The sequence below is a fragment of the Rattus rattus genome, chromosome 6 (assembly GCF_011064425.1).
Source record: "Rattus rattus isolate New Zealand chromosome 6, Rrattus_CSIRO_v1, whole genome shotgun sequence".
NCBI lineage: Eukaryota > Metazoa > Chordata > Mammalia > Rodentia > Muridae > Rattus > Rattus rattus.
In genome coordinates, this window is record NC_046159.1 from 24,899,204 (window position 1) to 24,918,376 (window position 19,173).

The 19,173-nt window shown below is 38.3% G+C and overlaps 1 protein-coding gene across 1 annotated transcript in view; it reads right to left on the reverse strand.

Annotated features, from left to right (window-relative positions):
* The window catches only part of LOC116903890 (murinoglobulin-1-like), a 59,484-nt gene extending 41,393 nt beyond the window's left edge, over positions 1-18,091 (reverse strand). Inside the window, 11 exon segments of the mRNA XM_032906651.1 lie at positions 4,635-4,796; positions 5,492-5,601; positions 5,742-5,862; positions 11,218-11,326; positions 12,298-12,385; positions 12,762-12,930; positions 13,187-13,207; positions 15,607-15,659; positions 15,767-15,926; positions 16,666-16,849; positions 18,006-18,091. Coding sequence (XP_032762542.1) covers positions 4,635-4,796; positions 5,492-5,601; positions 5,742-5,862; positions 11,218-11,326; positions 12,298-12,385; positions 12,762-12,930; positions 13,187-13,207; positions 15,607-15,659; positions 15,767-15,926; positions 16,666-16,849; positions 18,006-18,091 — 1,263 coding nt within the window.
* Positions 18,092-19,173: the final 1,082 nt, after the last annotated feature.

A 19,173-nucleotide genomic window follows, 5' to 3' on the forward strand; every position in this document is an offset into this window, starting at 1 on the left:
TCTCTCTTTGGGTTTAGATAAAGGCTAATCAATTTCATTTATCTTTGTGTTTTCATAAATACATTTTTACTGATCCTAGTTTCCATCCCCATCATTTACTTTCAGCAATATTATTTTTTACTTCCTTTCACTAATTTTGTATTTTTACTGCTCTAGGTATTTATTTTGAGGTAAAAATTGAGGCTATTTCTTTGATAGCTATCTTATTATTTAGTGTAAGGTTTACTATACACACACCTGTTGAATTTCATTCTGTAAGATGTAAAAAATTCTGGTGTGATTGAACCAAAATAAAAAATCTGAGATTTCTGATACAGATGATAATCTTCAATGGATCACTATAAAACATTATTTGGTATAAATAATTTGTATTTATCTATTTGTCCATTTTTATTTGTATTTAGTGTTTTTTTATGATAAATGATTGAAATTTTTGAAGATATACATTTTACCTAAACTGGATCTTTTAATGAATTATTTGCTGTTTAAATGCTTAAAATCATTACTGTTGGATATCGCATTCTGTTGGATTTAGCAGTGTTCAGGTGTTTAGTTTAACCTGAGATTTTTCTTGGTCATGGAATGATCCATCTATCAATGCACACTTTTTATGAAGTGAGTTTCTTTACAATAAGCATTAACCTATTTGTCCTTTTAGTTGTTGATGTTGTTTTTAAAAATCTATTCTGCCCATTTGTGTTTTCTTGCAGGGGGTAAATTTATTTATGTGTATGTTCTTGGTGAATTATTTACTTTTTAAAATGCAGTGGTGTTATCTTATTTTGGCTTGAAATCTTATTGTCAGATATGGGCATAGTAATTAATTCTTGTTTTATAGGTTCATTTAGTTGAACTATAATTTTTCTTTCATTCAGTTCAGTCTCTATGCTATCTTTTTTATTCGGTGAGTTTCTTGTAGACAGCAAATAGTTGGATGTTGTTTTAAAATCTATTCTGCTCATTTTTGTTTTGAATGCAGAGATGTAAATTGGTATTTATTTACACTTAGTATTGAATGCTACAGTACTACATATAATTTTTTGATGGTTACATTAAGTTTATCTAGAAGAATGGAGCAGACAAAATGAAGATATATTAGTCTTTATACTTAAATTAACCCATGAATTTATTCGCAGCATGACTAGAGGTTGACCTACTCTCTCCATCACAGGCCTGTTGCAGAGATGATTCTACATCTTGCCAAGTTGAAGTTAATATTATCATCATACTGGTTTTGGATGGTCTCTGTTATTTTCTTCCTCCTTTGTAAATCTTAGAAGTTTCTTAGCTTAATGAATTGATAATGTTTGTTTTTTTCTCTTTTATCTTTCTAACTTCTGATGATTGCATATTTTCTCGTTTTTCTGTGAGTACTATTTCTTGAACTATCTTCTACGATGCTGGTATGGTAGTCATGAGTGGCTTTAATTTACTCAACTTATTTTAAAGTATTATTTATTTTATTTTAGCTTGAATGAATGCTTCTTCAGCATGCATGTATGTGCACCATTTATATCCCAGATGCCTGAAGAGGTCAGAAGAGGACATTGTACCCCTGAGACTGGAGTGATGGATGGTTGTAAGCTACCACGTGGGTTCTGAGAACTGAGCCTAGAACCTCTCAAGGTTATCAAGAGCTCAGCACCTTTTGAAGTACTTCTGCAGGTCTGTATTGGGTCTCATCTCATCAATTACCCTTCAATTTTACAGGACAACTTCATCTGAATAGTAAAGTTGGATGCCAGCTTTTTGTTTATATCCATTTATTTACTTATTTATTTATTTATTTTCAACTTTAATTCCATCATCCCAGGATCTGAGCCTTCAGAGTTTCTGTGGTTAGGACTGTTGTTACTTTAATAGTTTGTCTTATAAGTGAGCTGGACCTTCTCTCTTGCAGCATTTAGTAATCTTTTTATTGTTGTTTCTGTATTCTTGACATTTTAATTGAGGAGTTCTTTTCTAGTTGTCTGTCATTCTAAATGTCTCCTGTACTCTCATGTCTGTATCTTTTCTCAGCCTTGGAGAATGTTCTGTTAGTCCACTGAGTGGGTTTTCCATGACACTTGCTTGCAAGTTGCACTCTGTGCAATGCCAACACCTTCAGGCCTTGTCTCCTAACTGAGTTCTAGAGGCCTTGAGAGTTGGGGCCATAATGATTTAATATTTCGTTACCACACATTAAGTGTAATAATACTTTTTCATTATCTGTAAATCCTGGTATTTTTCTTCCATTATATCTAGACTATCAGTGAAACTTTCTACTTAGTTTTTTTTATTTAGGTTATTTTTTATATTTCCATTTTTTTATAAAATTGTGGGGACAAAATCTATAGTCTCTTCTTTACTCCACTTGGCAGTCTGTGTGACTGTGTGTGTGTGTGTGTGTGTGTGTGTGTGTGTGTGTGTGTGTCTGTGTCTGTGTCTGTGTGTGTGTTAGGTGTTGTATAAGTGTCCAATTTTGTCATTAATAATTTTAAAAATTAGAACTATGAAATTATTTGTGTAACATTTCATGTGCTTCTATAGCTTTGAGTTCAGTTATTGGAAAAAATAAGAGCTTTGGGACAAAGCTCTTATTTTCAGATTTCTTCTATTTTGATGTTGCAATTTATAAATCTCTAGTGATGGCTATAGAGCACCTGCTATTATAAGGATATTTTTATCATGAGTGGCTCTTTTTCAAAGGCTTTAACTCCAACAAACCCCTAGAATATCGAGGAGATTTCAATAAATCCATCAACAACAAAGTAAATCACATGTATGGATGTAATTAAAAAACAATTAAAAATAGCCACTCTACCCCAAATTCCAATGCATAGAAAGTGGAAAACACAATGTCCAGTTAAATGTTAAGTCAAAAAATAGAGGTAAACTTTATTACTCAAGCAGCAGTAAAGGAAGTCTGAGAAAAAGAAAAAAAGGATTAAGATCAGAGAGAAAGGAAACAAGGACTGAAGAAGGAGAAAGAAAATCAGGGAAGAACACAAGAGGAGTCTGCACTCCGTTATGTGGACGTGGAAGGAAGACTCTTGGGAGCTGAAGTATATGAGTAGGGGAGTAGCAATTTGGGGGATGGAGGGATCATTGGGAGAGGAGGATTAAATGACAAAATATATGAAATGCCATAATGAAGCCTGATAGTTTCTACCCTAAGTAAAGAACAAAACAAAACATTGACATGTCAAATTCAAAGGAAGAGAAAGAGAAGATTGGAAAATCTGAAATAGGATCATGAAGGAAAAAAAGAAAACAAATTTTCATCACTTAGGAAGACATGGCTCTTTCCCTAAGGATCCATTTCTAGGGTCACCAGGAATCCGAGGAGAAGACTAAACAGTAGTGAGCCTTGTGCAATCTGGGACGCAGTGAAGCCGCTCAAGGCAGATGGGCAATCAGAGGGATGAGCGCACCTGCCTAAGTCATTAACTGAACTAAGACAATGTCTGCTGTCCTGCAGGACTGACTTCTGGTCACTGAGTCTATGTATGTGTTTCTGTGGGGGAGATGTTAAATGACAAAGTGAGCTACATGTGGTTAAATCAAGCCAAATAAACCAATTCTGATGGAGTTTCTCCATACAAGAGAAGAACCCGCTCAGTCCACATGAGCGTGTGTGACTGCATGGACAGGTGTTGTGGTGGAGGACTGGAGATAATAATGTTTGGTGTCTTATCCGGTATGTGACTCCGAATGTCTGGGCTTGGAGAAAACCTCCAAACCAAAACTATCTGAGTAATGTGACACTGGCTGGCCTACAAGTGAGTGTCACACTACTCTTTCCCTCCTCCATCGAAATGCACACTCCATCCTATCTCTAGGGTCCATCTGCTGTTTGCAAAGGGACATGTTTTTCAGCTTCTTTCTATAAGATAGAATATGAGTTCCACCATTTAAATTTGCAGCCAGAGATGTGTGTGAGTCACCGCTGGCATTCCTGTCCCCACAGGGGTTCTCAGAGAGGTACATGCTGAGACAACTGGGGCAAAGACTATTGGGATTAGAGATGTAAGGCCTCAGGGTCTTCAGAGACCTCTCCTGGAAAGTCAGATAGTGAGCTTCTCTTCGAATGGCTCCCCTTTGTGACATATCTGACTAAGCTATGATATACAGGGAGAACTCTGTCAAATTCCAGCTGACTGCAGATTGCAGATCTCTAGAGTTTTCCTATTTCCAAATTGCATTTCTAGAAAGTGTTGAATCTCTCTTTCTCCTCTCCCCACACCGACTTTGTGCACCTCAAGCAGGAACTAGCGTAATGTCAGTAACATTCAGTGACACAATAAGTATCTCTTGTTTGATAAAATGGGCACAACATACTTGGGTAATGAATTTGAGGATACACAACAAATATCCTTCACTAAGTAGAAAAAAATGGACTTTTAATCATTTTTGCTTGAAGGTCCCAACTTGACTTATTTAAAACACACAGTAAAAGAGACTATGAAAAATACCGTGTTTAAAATGTGTTCAAAATATATGCTCATACTTTTATTAATGGTCAGAAACTTTTTATGTTTTGCCTTAAAATAAGAGTTTGGCATGGAATTTTATTCATTAAACTAAACATTATTAATTTCAAACTGTTGCAAAGTTTCACCTTGTATCTTATGTCCTCCTCATTTCTGACTTACTTTGATATTGAGGATATATCGTGAGATGCCGCTGGTATCTATGGAGAACTTGGCCAAGCCATGCTGATCAGTGGTAGTAGCATTGGTGTAGCCAGCTTCTTGTGCTTTGATGAAGACTTGCTCATTTGGGATAGGATCTCCCTTGATATCCACTAGGCGGACCTAAATTGAACAAGGAAGAAAAGTAGAGTCTAGGCATGGGTAGATGACACGGAAGAGAAACCCCTGTTTCAGTATTATACAAAGATTCCAAAGATGCAACCACTAATTCAGTCTACAAAAATTCGTTTCTGAAAATCTATACCTGCAGAACCAGCTATGTTGTGAAAGTACAGAGACTGAAGGTATCATACTCTTAATTTCATAACAGATGCTTTTAGATGCTTCCTATTTTCCTATTATTCACAAGGGACCATCAATGAGCCCATCCTGTAAAACACTGCAAGTACATGCTCTGACACAACAAGTACTTGCAGTGTTTTACAGGATGAAAAGAACAACTCGTGAGGGAGCAGAGGCTACCAGCGAGCATGAGTGTGTTATGAATATGTAGCTCATGCTGCTTCACCATTGAAACACGGTGATACTCTGGGGTTTAAGGTTTTCAGGTGCAGCAGTTATAAATGAAAACTCTGCTGCATAGGTTTGAGATTTGGAGCCTCTTGATAAACTTTCCTAGTCTTCACTTTAGTTCTGGGAATTGAACTCATGTGCTTGGCCATGTGAAATACAAACTCCACCACTAAGCTGGCGCTTCTAGTCTTGCAACCCATGATGTCAAAAACACTTAACATTGGCAGAACAGCCTTGAAGCACCTTTTACAGCTCTGCCACCTATGAACCACAAAGCACCTTACCTTCACAAAGAATGGGATCCCGTGTCTGAAGTGCGAATCTGCTTTCAGAAATAGGAATTTGTTTCTGGTTCTTTCGACTTCAATTCTTCCAGATCCACTGAACTCTGACCCTGAGGAAGAAATTAGTGATGACATTGAAGGCCCAACCTGGTTAGAGAGTTGTTTGCTTTCTGCATTCTCAGAACTACCATCTCAATGTGAAAATGTATCAGTTTTCACAGCGCCATCTTCTATATTCTTACTCACATACCTGTCCCTTCTTCTGTAACAGTTGCATTCACATGGAAAGCCTGGTGCACTTTGCGGTAATTTTCCTTTAATTGGAACTCAGTGATGTTCACTTCTTGTGTGCTGCAGCCGTTGTTGTCTAGCTGATATTTAAGATAAAAGCAAGGTGACATGGCACACTGGTCAGGTTGATGGTCTACTGAAACCCACACACGAGGGCTTCTATCAGAAAGAGAGTGCTTAGTGCATGGTCTTCTGGTTCTAAGCCTGGGACTCAGCCTAAACACTGTGCTGCTGTGTGAGCATGACCAGTCACAATGCTGCCTTGGCTTGGTCATCCATAAACACAGTGATTGTATTCTAAGTATCCACTTAGTACTTAATACATCTATTAAGGAATATTAAGTATAATACAATATCACAATTATAACATGCAGAACACTTAACTTACATGCCATTAGAACTTAATAATTACTTTCTATTATTAAAATAGCAACCACAGGTATGGATGTAGCTCAATGGTACTTTTTACTAGCAGACATGAACCTGATGGCTTGATACCTAGTGGCAGAAAGTAAACTGAAATCCATTTCCAGAATGAAATGGTGCTTAGAAGCTGCCATTCTGTGGATCGGTGAATGAGAATAGCCTTCATAGGAAAGAATTGACATTATTCTGAACTGTGAAAGATAAGAGTTGCCTGGATCATTATTTTGTTCTTAATTAAAGTTTAGTTTCACAGCTTATTTTTTGTACCATTTTCATTGTTACAATTATTGTTGACATAGTAGTAAACTTTACATCATTTAAATTGCATTGCTCTAACAACTTTGGTTTTCTGCTGTTGTGGCAGTTTGTCTGGATCCCTTTCTCCTTTCTGCACTGCCTTGTCTGTCCAACCTCAATAGAAGATGTGCCCAGTCTTACTGCAACTTGGTATGCCAAGGCTGGTTGATATGCATGGGAAGCCATCCCTTTTCTGAGGAGAAAGGGAGGAGGGGTGAGAGGAGGTGAGAAGGAGGGTCTGGGAGGTGAGGAAGGAGGGGAAGCTGTGAACAGGATATAGAGTAAATACATACTTTAATAAAAAATGAAATACAGGAAACATGAACAAACAGGGAAACATGATATGTACAAAGAGGCACAGATCTTCACTAACTGAATCCTAGGATATGCAAATTGTCATAATGCTGGACAAATAATAGTGTAGTCTTGGAAATGACTAGTGATCTCACAGAGGATTTAAGCAAGCAGAGACAGATCTGAATGCTATCAATTCAGAACAAGACAATAAATCAGCAACAGATAAGAGATAAAAGATAAATATCATCCAATAGTCATAGGAATGAACATGTAATTATCAACAGAAACTCTAAGTATAAATGATTTTAAGTCTTTAATTAAGAGACACAGGCTACATCCTTTGCTGCAGAAATGTGAGTGGGAGCAACTGGAGCATGAGCTCAGAGCAAGATTCCAAGAGTTCTAAGAAAATGGCAGGCAAGTTATCCATGGGGGAAATTGCCAGCTTCAATAAGACCACACTGGAGAAAACCGAAGAGCATGAGAAGAACACCAGCCAACCAAAAGACCATTCAACAGGAAAAGAAGAGTAAAATTTCCTCCAAGCCTAGCAGAATTTCTCCACCTCACCTCATCATTTCTGAGACCCCATTCTGGTGGGGAAGATGGATAGGCACAAGCCACAAGCTACACTCTGAACCCACCCAGGCACTCAGTTTGCCCTGTGATGTAAAAAATTATCTATATGATTGATGAAAATAAAACACACCTTGTGGCAAAAAAAATAAAAGGCTAGCTAATTAGACTCCAAAGAACACACACACATCAAAAATGAAAGGGTAGGAAGGGATAGATCAAGAAAATCCAAGTTGAGAAGAAACAGAAATATCAATACTCATATATGATAGAATTGACTAGTCCAAATTTAGTTACAAGGAATAAAATAGTCACTACCTATTAGTGAAAGGAATACCTACCCCCAATTACTGAGTAAACATGTCAGTGCGTCACAATTCATAATAGAAACACTACTAAGCAAAGGATAGATGGGTCCTGGTACAATAATAATGGGTGATTTTACTACTACACACTCATTAAATTGATCATCTGGCCAAATAATAATAATTGTTAGGGTGTTATGTAGAAATTTCATCTGAATTTAATCTTTCCATATGGAAGGAGGCTACTGAGACTCAGGACATAAACAAGACTTATAAAGCTCAGGACATAGACAACTGACAAGGCTCAAGAAGTTCCTAAACTGAAAAAATTGTAAGGCTATAAACAGGCTAACAGAATTCATGTCCAACAAAACCAGCTCTACTGAGAATATTGAAAGGACAGGAATATTGAAAGAAGAGGGGAAGAAGCAAAGCTAACAGACTACAGGAAGAAAACAAATGAAACTATAATTATTGAAACATAAAATAGAATTAAACACAAATAGCACCAAAAGTAAAATGACAGAAATCAACAAGCACCTTTCAGTGATAACTTTAAATATTAATGGCAACAATTCTCCAATCAAAAGGCATAGGACACTTGAATGGTTTAAGAAACAAAATCAGTCTTTTTGTTGTTTCAAGAAACTCACTTTATCTTCAAAGATAAACACCACTTTGAGTGAAGGGATTGGAAAAGTATTCAAAGCAAATAACCAGAAAGCAAGCAGGCATTGCTATTATAATATCTGAACAAACTGATTTCAAGCAAAAATTAATTAGATGAGATAAAGAGGGACACTTTATTCTGATAAAGTGAAAAATTAACTGAAAGACACTACAATTCTAAACATAGATGAACCAAGGTCTAGCACACACGCTTTCATAAAAAGCATACCATGTGATTTCAAGACACAGATGAAACACAATTCAGTGGTTATAGTTGATTTCTGCACCCTAATTTCTCCAATAGGGCATCTGGACAAAAAAATAAGGCAGAATCATCAGAATTAAATAAAACCAATTTATCATTTTGCCCTAACAGATATTTATAGAACTTTCCACCGAAACACTAAAGTATAATTATTCTTTGAAGTAGTGAAAGGAATTTTCTCCACAATAGATGATGCAGTGAGAAACAAAGAAAGTCTGAAAAATACAGAAAAATTAAAATGACCCAGTGCACCCTATCTGACCACAATGCAATAAAGCTTAAAATCAACAGCACAAGGAGTTAAAAAATTGCATGCATTCATGAAAATCAAACAACACACTATCTAATAATGAGTGAATCAAAGAACTCAAGAAAAAAATTTAAATCCTGGAATTAAATGAAAATAAAAACATGACACAAAAGTCTATTGAAGGTATTCAAAGCAAGAGAGACATAACTAGCTCTGAGTGCTGCTTAAAAGAAGGAAAAGATTTAACACAAATAAATGGCTTGATATACATCAAGGATTCAGAAAAAAAGAAAGATCAATCAAATTCTGTATTGGCAGATAGTAAGAAATAATAAAAACCAGAGCAGAAACTAGTGGAGCAGAAAGAAAGAATACAAAGAAGGAGAGAGTTATTTAAGAAGATAAGATCAAGACTAATCTTTGGAACAATTAACCAAACGAAAGAAAGAAAATGACCCAAATCAATAGAATCAGAAATGTGCAGGGTAATATTATACAGACATTATAGAGATTTGGACTATTGTAAGGGAATACTTCAAAAACCTATACCGAATTAATTTAGAAAACTTAAAAGTGGACAGATTTCTACATTCATCCAAAATACAAATGTTAAACTAAGAAGAAATGGATAACTTCAACAGTCACATGGACTCTGTAGAGAGCAGCCTACTACTGCCATTTTCCTTAATCAATGTAGTCCTTTACTGTATCTAAAATCTTGTCCTTACAGATGCATGTGGGTCTCACCTCATCAAAGAACCTTATTTTTCAAGAGATGGAGACCTTTATAGAGATGCACAACCCATCAAAATGCAGAATTGCCTAGGATTACCCATCCCCAACAATGCATCTCCAACATAACCCTTCATTGAAGGATCAGGGAAAATCATAGAACAAGAGTCAGAAGATTGTAAAAGACCAGAATGCCTGTCGCAAAAATAGTGTCCTTCAGACACAACAGGGAAAGACACCCATAAAAATCTCAACAATGTGGTTGCCCGAAGAAGATATAAATAATGGTAAAACAAGTTAACCTGCCAATGTGGTGGAAAGGGGAAATTTCACAAACCCCACTCCTAGATCAAGAGCTACAGGTAACCAACAGCTGCTGAGAATGACTAAGATAAATGTAAAAGTCTGTGGGAGTCAGGAGTTGCTTGGCTCTACAGACAACATGTGGGTAAAATACAAATGGCATCTCCCATAACAATGGGTTTTATTGACCTGACCAAGAAACTGCTCAGGATAAAAGTCTAGAAAGGAAGAATCTGTAATAGTTCAGGTGTGGCCTTGTGTCCTTTGTTGAGGAGACAAGCTTGTGTTTAACATTCCTGTTTTCCCTAATGCTTAAGGTGAGCAGGTCAGCAGAAGAGCCTCATGCCCTACCCATCTCGTACATTGTGGGTGAGGCTACAACCTAGTACAGCCACTACCCAAGTCAGTCTAGAAGATCCTCAGAAAACAAGAGGTCAAGGTACCATATGATCAGCTGTCAGGAATCTACAAAAGGAATCTATGTCAGCATACTAAAATGTGTTCCCATGCATGGCTTGCCATTTAAACGAGTCACAGACAAGAGAGTCCACCAGATAAACTGATAATCAAAACCAAATAGGAGAATGTTAAGGGTATGGAGATGACCACCTTTTACAAAATATACCAAACTCTGACACACAACAGTGCATGCTTTCTCTCCTATGGGAGGTAAAACAAAACAGAACCAGAAGACAGCAAAACAGTGGTTCCATTTGGGAGGAGGAAGGGTCTGGCGGGAGGAAGGAAGGAGAGAATCAGATAAGCACTGAGGTAGGTAATCAGTTACATGATGTGCATGAATGAATATATTGTAAAGAAGGCTATTGTTTTGAACAATTATTTATATTTTATATGTGCTTCTTAAAATGCACCTTCAAAGAATAGTCTACAAGGCACAAAAGTAGTGGAGGTTACCTAGGAAGAGAAGAGGACACATAAGAATGAGGACCCAAGAGAACATAGGTGGCAATGGGACAGGGGAATATAGTTAAAAGACATGACACTCAAGTATGGAAATGTTGTAAACCTACTATTTCACAATGAATATGTGCTCAAAATAAATTTTAGTGGCCAAGTAAAGTTGTGGAAATGTGTCTTTAACAGTGGTGGGTCCGAGGGTTATCACTTCTGTCAGTGTGGTCTTCTGGGCATTGCACACATGCCTGGGCTACTGTTCCATCCCTGAGCTACAGTCCAAGTTCCCAGAACATCCTCTGTCAACATCTGGCTATGTGTTTCCTCTGATCTTTGCTGAGTGCTTTTCTGTTGGTTAACCTTAGATATTTAAAAAAGGCCTTTGAACAGATTCACTCACCTTGGAGTCCTCTTCTTTGCATGCAGACTTTGTCTCAGAGCTAAAGGTTGGATTTCCATGGCAAAGTCTTATCTTTACATGTCCTGGGACAGGCTTCCCATAGGTATATCTGTCACAAGATAAAGTCACAGAGACCCAGGGTCTTTCTAAAGTGGAGACCCATTGTCTTCTCACTGAGACTGTATGGTTTCATAATGGGCACAAACACAGACCACCATTGCCTCCTGACACCTTCTAAGTGCGTATGCTAAAAATTTGCAATGTAAATAAATAAATTAATTAATAAACAAAAAAGCATAGGTTCTTAGCTCTATTAAGAACCTAGGAAGACCTGGTTTTCTCCTTTTTGTGGTAAAAGATTAAGTCACCAAACCAGGATCCTCAGCTACTAGATGATGGGGCTGAAATGAGTGGGGAGGATGGGAAATGACTCAGAACCTAACGCACCTCCTCAGTCCTTGGCCTTTGTCCTATGGTTTAGTTTTTGAGCTGGTTCACTGGAATGACAAGCCAATGTAGGCTGGGGTGTGTGTCTTCTGTTTGATTGAGGCACATACTGCAAGTTCCTTCTTTATGGTTCTAGACTTAAATAGAACTTTTATTGGTTATAGTGCAAGGCCCTCATTTATCAGGTCCAGAAATGCAAGCAGAAGGCTGAGATGTCTAAGGTTAAACTTGGGTGGCAGTGGTTTGAGGGGGAGGCAGACAGGAAGCTCTTGTCTCTCTGCTCTTTCTGTCAGACCATAAGAAGGCAGGGAGATGCCTTGACTTAGTGCTTATGTTCTCTTCACATGGGTCAGTGGATCTTATTGGGTCCCTTCCTGTCTCCAAAGGCAGGAGCTCTTTACTGCCTCAAACAATTGATTTTATCCATTGATATCAGCAATGCACACAGCGAATGATTGCACAGCGATTGATGCAGAGCAGTAAAGGACACATGAACACCACAGGGGAAATGTTCTAGTCGGGGAAGGACACAAGTGTAGCATTTCTACATATTCTAAAATGAGGCATTATTCCAGGGATCTTCTGTGTCCGAGTTCATTCTTAAGGAAAGAAGGACAGAAGCAGGTAACTCACGTCGCACAGGCAGTCACATTGATTATTTCATCGCATACAGAGATGCGTTTGGGACCTTCAACGTCAGACACCAAATCTAGGGGAAGCACTAATGGGAGAGAGAGGAGATGCTCAGAGAGGAGATGTGAAATGTGTTGTCTTGTTGCCTAAACTATCATTCTCTGTCCAGAAATGGAGATTTCACATTATTAAGGCAATGTCCTCACCCCCAATAAAGTTAGAATGTTGAGTGGTTATGTGCTATATCACTTCTTGCAAACCACAGGGGTATCTACTTGATTAAACAAACAAACAAGAACACCAGTAATTTGGTTCTGAAAAATCCCAGGACTTTCTGGAAGTTGGAGATGGATAGCCTTAGCTAGAGTCAGATGAAACCCAGCCTAAAACCCAAAGTAGTTCATTCTATGATAACCAGAAACCTATGACACCCACTTTCTCTTTTTGGTTTTCCCAATCCATACCGAATTCCATGACGGTGAAGGAATGCTCTTCCTTCACTCCTGACTGTTTGAGAATCACTATCTTGTAGGGGCCCTGAATGGGCTCTGCTGACAGGCTGAAGGACAGTTGCTTAAGCCCATTCTCTGTCTTAATGTCCTGCCACTGCATAATTCGGTTCATTTTCGGATCCTGTGAATGAGGGTGTAAATTTTCTAAGTTAATATAGTGTTAAGTATAACAACGCTTCTAGGATCACTGTGCTGGTGATGGAAGCACTTGGGGACTCAGTTATATTCCTTTGGGGAAAGAAGAAATAAAAGTGAAGTGGGAAATAGCAAACTCATTATCTCAAATGGCAGAGGGCTGCTGACCCATAGAAGTTCAACAACATTCCAACATCAGGTTACTTTTATCAGATTGATTATGAAACATTTAAATTTCTTACCTCAATGTAAGCCAGAGGAAACTGAAACACAAGGAAAACAACATTAGGTTAGAACAGCAGGTCACAACCCCTTTGGCAAAACTGTTTCCAAAATTATTTACATTACCATTCATAGCAGTATCAAAATTATGTTTATGAAGTAGCAACAAATATAACAAAATGTGGTTGGGGGCTATCACAACATGAACTGCCTCACAGGGTGGCAGTATTAGGAAGGATAAGAACCACTGATTTAAAAATGTCACCCACACAGCAAATCCAATAGATTTATAAAGTAGGCCCTAGGATGGGAGTTTCAGCCAAAATTTAATGAACTTAATGTCCAGTAAGAAAGTCAAGTGTAAGCCTATTCACCACCATAGAGAATTTTCAGTATATTTTCTAGAATTCTGAGTCATACGAATCACTCAATAGATTGGAACTCACAAACAGAACTTTGAGGGACATCATCAGTAAGATTTCTCTGATGTTCTCAAAGACCCACCCTGAGCATTTATGATATGGAGATTACAAAATTTAATGTCTAAAGCAGACAGACCCCTCTGGGCTCTGTGCTAGTTTCTCTGCATGCAGTGCTGGTTTAGTTCAGGGTGTTTGTGGGGGTCCTAACAGTGGGACTTGGAGTCTTTGACTCTTTTGCCTGCTCTTGGGACCCCTTATCCCATACTGGGTTGTCTTGCCCAGCCTTTATATGAGGGTTTGTACCTAGACGTATTGTATCTTGTTTTGCCATATTCAGTTGATAACACTGGGAGGGCTATTTTTTCTGAAGAAAAATTGATTTGGAGCAAAGGGAAGGTTGTGGGGAGACTAGGAGGAGCAGGGGGAAGGGAGGCTATGGTCAGGATGTTTTGGAAGAAAGAAGAATAAATCAGAAAAAAGAAAAATATATACTTGATAAAAATTATACAACAGATTATTGGGATAAGTAGAACTTTTAGAGTCTCCAAAAAATTGTGTCTATTGTAATTTGCTTTTTGTAAAGAACAAATTAAGTAAAAGTGGATTGATTTTGTTTAATTTTTAAGTTTTTGTTTGAGATTTTTTACAGTATTTTCTAATGATTTTCATCCCTTCCGGATTTACTTCCCTTCCCTACGTACCTGATTAGTGTTCTCTCCTTTTTTCTATCCATTAAGTCCAATTTGTGCTGCATACCCATATATTCTTGGACATGTGGACTTCCACTGGAGGATGGTTGACTTAGCAGGGTCTATCCCTGAAAAGATAACTGAGTTTCCCCCACTAGCTGTCCTAACAAGAGCTCCTCAGCTAGGGGTTGGACTTCGTGTCCATCTCCCCTCTCCATGGCAGTGTTTTGCATATGCTTGTGTATGCTAATGCAACTGTAAGTTCATATGTGCAGCTGCCATGCTGTGTTAGGGATTGTTCCCTTGCATGCATTCTGGATCTAACAGGATTCACCTGTGGCTCTTACGGTTTTTCTTTCCTCATGACACAATAATCTCGGTGTCTTGGGAGGTGAGGATGGGATTTATATGTCCAATTTAGGATTTCATATTCTACAGTAAAGCTGGTACAGACGGGATTCATCACCCCTATGGACTGGCTTCCATGCAGCTGGAAGGTGTGATGCATAGTATCAAAGGGGGAAGATAACAAGCAGCCTCATACAGTTATGAAACCTATAAACTAGGAGAACCACTGTCCAGGTAAGACATGACCACTGGAGCAATAGTGGCACAAATGTCAAGGAAGTAACCAACCATTGTCTGACTGGACTTAAGTCCCACTGTGCAAGATGAAACCCACACACTTGGAATCATGAGCTTCATGCATCATAGGCCCCAAGTGAGAACACACTATCATTGTGCTGCTAGAGGACACAGGATTAATCTAACTGTTGCTGATTTATCTTTATGTTTCTAGATTGAAGCATCCCTCATCCCTCATCAGAGAACCTTCTATTCATAGGAGAGAGTATTTAACACAGATACACACAACTTGCCTAAGCACAGAGCACAAGAGACTGAAATGCAATTTTATTCTTAGAGGAATTCAACTAGGGAAGAACCCAAGTGTTAAATATGAGGTTATAAAATAATAGAGACTGTGTGAAAAATATCCCTGTCACACTAGAAATGGATTTCTGAGGGATGGTAACAGAATCTAGAAAAGAAATGACTGAAAAACCTAAAAGGTTCTATACAGTATAAGGCTCCACAGAGTATGAAGACAATCCAGAGATACTTATCCAGTCAAATGGAGTCCAAATAAGGACAGTCACATATAAGGAAGCCATAGGATGGCCAATGGTAGAAGAGCTGAGGCTATAAAGTGGCAAAGGAACAGAATAGAAAAAAGGGCTAACCCATGTCTCAGAAGGAGCCGGAAATTAGAATGTTGCTGTGACATTTTGTCTTGAAGAACCCACCAATAACCATAGGTAAAAAACTCACCATCTCATTCAGGGGGTGTAGATTTTTATCCATAGAGACAACCCGAAATTTAACTGGAAAAAGAGAAAGAATTTTCTAGTGAGGTCCAAAGACCCAGGCCTTCTTCACACCATGTTTAGGGTGGTGTATTAATTCCTTTGCCCACTGTGGAGCTTCATACCTGACTGTCCTGGCTTGTACATGGGCTTATCTGTCTGGACAAAGACAACACTTTCTTTGTTCTTCACAAGCACCACACGCCTTTCGCTGAATTTATGCTTTGCCCCTTCAATGTTGATGTCGAGTGACTCCTCCTCTTCAAAAGAGGGCAATCTAGGGATCTGAGAATGACAGGAACACAGACCCTTCACCATCTCACTCTGCCCTTCTTATATTACCTCATTAAACTTTTCTCCTTCCACCTCCCAGGAAAGAGATAAAGGCTCCATCAGTTTCTGTTTAAGTATTACATGGAGGGGAAAAAATTGCCAGGAAAAAAAGGGATGAATAGAAAAGTCAATTTATGTAAGTCAATGAGAGTTTATGTGAAAACAAAAACAGTCATTTTTATAGAGTAAATATACTCTTCATTGAAAATTACCTCTAAGACACGAAAGAAAATGAGTTCTAACTCTGAAACTGAGGTAGAGAGAATGGTAATGTTTTAACAGTGGTAGGAATTATGTCTTGAAGATAGGTCCTGAAGAAGAACCCCAGCCCTTATTCAGGATCTCAGGATTATGCATATGAACTGTGGTAGTAATTATATGCAGTGCTGTTTGAAAGTTTCCTAACTCAGCACCAGGAAGTGCTATGAATTGGAGAACCCTTTCTTTCTCTGGATGTGGGCTTTTTTTGAAGGAATTGAATGGGACAAGTATTGAACTTTCTCAGTTTGGGGTGAGATGATGTATTCTATTTGTTTTTTGGATAAATGTTCTAAATTCCTATTGTTTTGAGTTCACAGATATATTTTTAGATTAACCTTTTTTTGGAAATATGTATGGGTATTTTATGTACATATTCACACGCATGTGCATAAGTATGTAAAACAAATCAGGACAGGTACTTAGTACTCACAGTGAAGGAAACACAGTGGAACAAGTCCTTGTCAACCACAAGCTCATCGAACAGTTTTCTTGTTCCCATTTGAGATATCAAGGAAGCTGTCACAGTCACTGTCTCATTCAGATGGTATAGATGCAGGCAGATTTTCTCAGGGGTCTCGGTGTAGAGCTGGGAAGGGACCAGCACCATATACTTCCTGGAAAGGAAAGGGTTCCAGCTAGCTGATGACTGATCTCATTGTCTATAACTGGAGTTTCAACACAGTCACCATTACCATTCATGTTTTGACAGTCAGAGATGGCAGGTTGACAGTGTGACAGTTGTCACAGTTTGTCACATAGCAGAGTGGCAAGACAATTATTAGCTTGTCAATCATCAGCTTCAGCAGTGATACCTGCCAGGGCAGGTTTGAATGGCGTGTACTCCTGTCACTAAGCAACCAGCATGCAAGTTCTATAAAGTTTCTATTTTTTAAATGAAAATCCAGGAGGAATAATTGTTATTTTCATAGAAATTTATCATGATTTTTTCATTAACATTTTTAATTCGTAAAAATAACTCAATACCCTGTTTTTATTTTGGGGTACTTTTCAACTGATGATTTATAATGTGACTGTGAAATTCACACTTGTAGAATTCACCTATGTTACACTTGAGCAAGTGTCAAAGGCTATCTGTAGGAATCATTCTCTACCTTTTCCTATAATTAGAGACTTTTGTCCCCCAAAATCTAGTTGGTCATTGCTATATCACAGTATGAAAAAATATCACTAGCTTTCTTATCATTTTTACTACCGTAAATATATTTTTATGATCACAGATACAAATAAAATCACTCAACAATATACTCCTAATTATATGGTTATTTTGGTCATCAACTAAGAAGTTCTATTGGTAGTTTAATCCAAAGTCTTTGATCCTAACAAGAGTATTGTTTTAGGACACAAACATCCACAGGGTTCTGATGTGCCAGACAGCTAAATCTATCTGAAGGGTAAACCATAGGCTACACATTTCCAACCAAGGATGCCACCCAATTAAATGCTTATTTTCAAAGTGATTAAATAGTTTCAACATCTGAGAATGTCTCTGATGATTGGGATTTGAGATACTACTTGTTCAGTAATAAGAGCAATACTATTCTGAATCACGGCACACCTCAGTTTAACACTGGTTGCTTTAGAGTTGGAAAAAAGATCACCTAGAGTCATATAATGATAAAATATATATAATTGTTAATTGAAAAGCAAAAAGAATTTTGGGAGATTTTCAAGGGAAGGAACTGTGAATGGAAATGGATATTTTCTGATTGGAGGAGGGACGATGTGGAAGAGGGCCTTGGTGGTACTCACGAGTTTCCATTGAGCAAGGAAGCAAAGGGCAGGAAGGCAAGAAGAGCTGAAAAAAGGCACAGCTGAGCCTCTCTGTTCTTCCACATGATGGAAGGACAGGAGGACAGGACGACAGGACAGAGCTTATGCTGTCCTCTTCCTTAACACTGTTTCCAGAGTCCTCCAATCCACAGCGGCTTATTTATGAGTCCTCTCTGTAAACAGAACTCTCTGCCCAAGGTGTTCAAAAAGCAAAATAGAATATTTGTTCTCTGTGAATGTCACTGTGTGCAGTGGTGGCCTGAGCACAACTCAAATAAATTACAACAGTCGCAGGAAAGGTGCCAGGGGATCTGTGGACAGTGTTGGTAAAGGATCAAGGCCACAGAATTTGCTTGGTCTGAATTAGAGCAGACTTTCTCATCTTAATGACCAGTAAGCCTTCTCCGTGCATGGCTCTGCTATGATTGTGTGACATTTACCACCTCACCCTCTTCTACTCACTAGGAATCTAGTAGCACGCTCTGGGATGCGGCATCTCCGTTTCTCTCCTTTCTTGTTTGAGAGTCACTAGAGTGGTCCAGGTTGGAGATTTTAAGTTCTCCTGTCTCTGATTGTTCAAGTATCTACTTTTCTGGGTCTTGTGTATAAAAAGGGGACTGTGGATACTGGGCAAGCTCAAAAACTCACCTGTTACAAGTCACTGTGCATAAATCTTCTTTGTTAGAACAGAAACCCACAAACCTGATCTAAAGTGTGCTTCTATCTCTGCAGTTTACTAGGAGACCAAGTGTAACCTGTGCAAATACAGGTGACTGTGTCAATTGTTCGGGTATCAGTATTTGGGACACAGCTCGATTCATTTGGAAGGTTATTAAGGTATGAGTTAGGAACCACATTAGAATTTCTAGTCTAGGTCAGAGGGCTGTTTATTTTTGCAAAGATCTCATGACACTGGCTTGAGAGCGAGGCATAGCATAAGCTGAATCAACTTTAATGTTGAGGCATTGAGTAGAAAGAAAGAACATGCTAGAAGGGAATGTAATGGAAGCATGTAAGCGATGAAAAAATTAAAACTCATGCCTGGCATGCTGGTGGACCACTTTAGCCCCAAAATTCAGGAGGCAGAGGCAGGCACATCTTTGTGATTTTGAGGGGAGAGCCTGGTCTACAAAGCCAGTCCAGAACA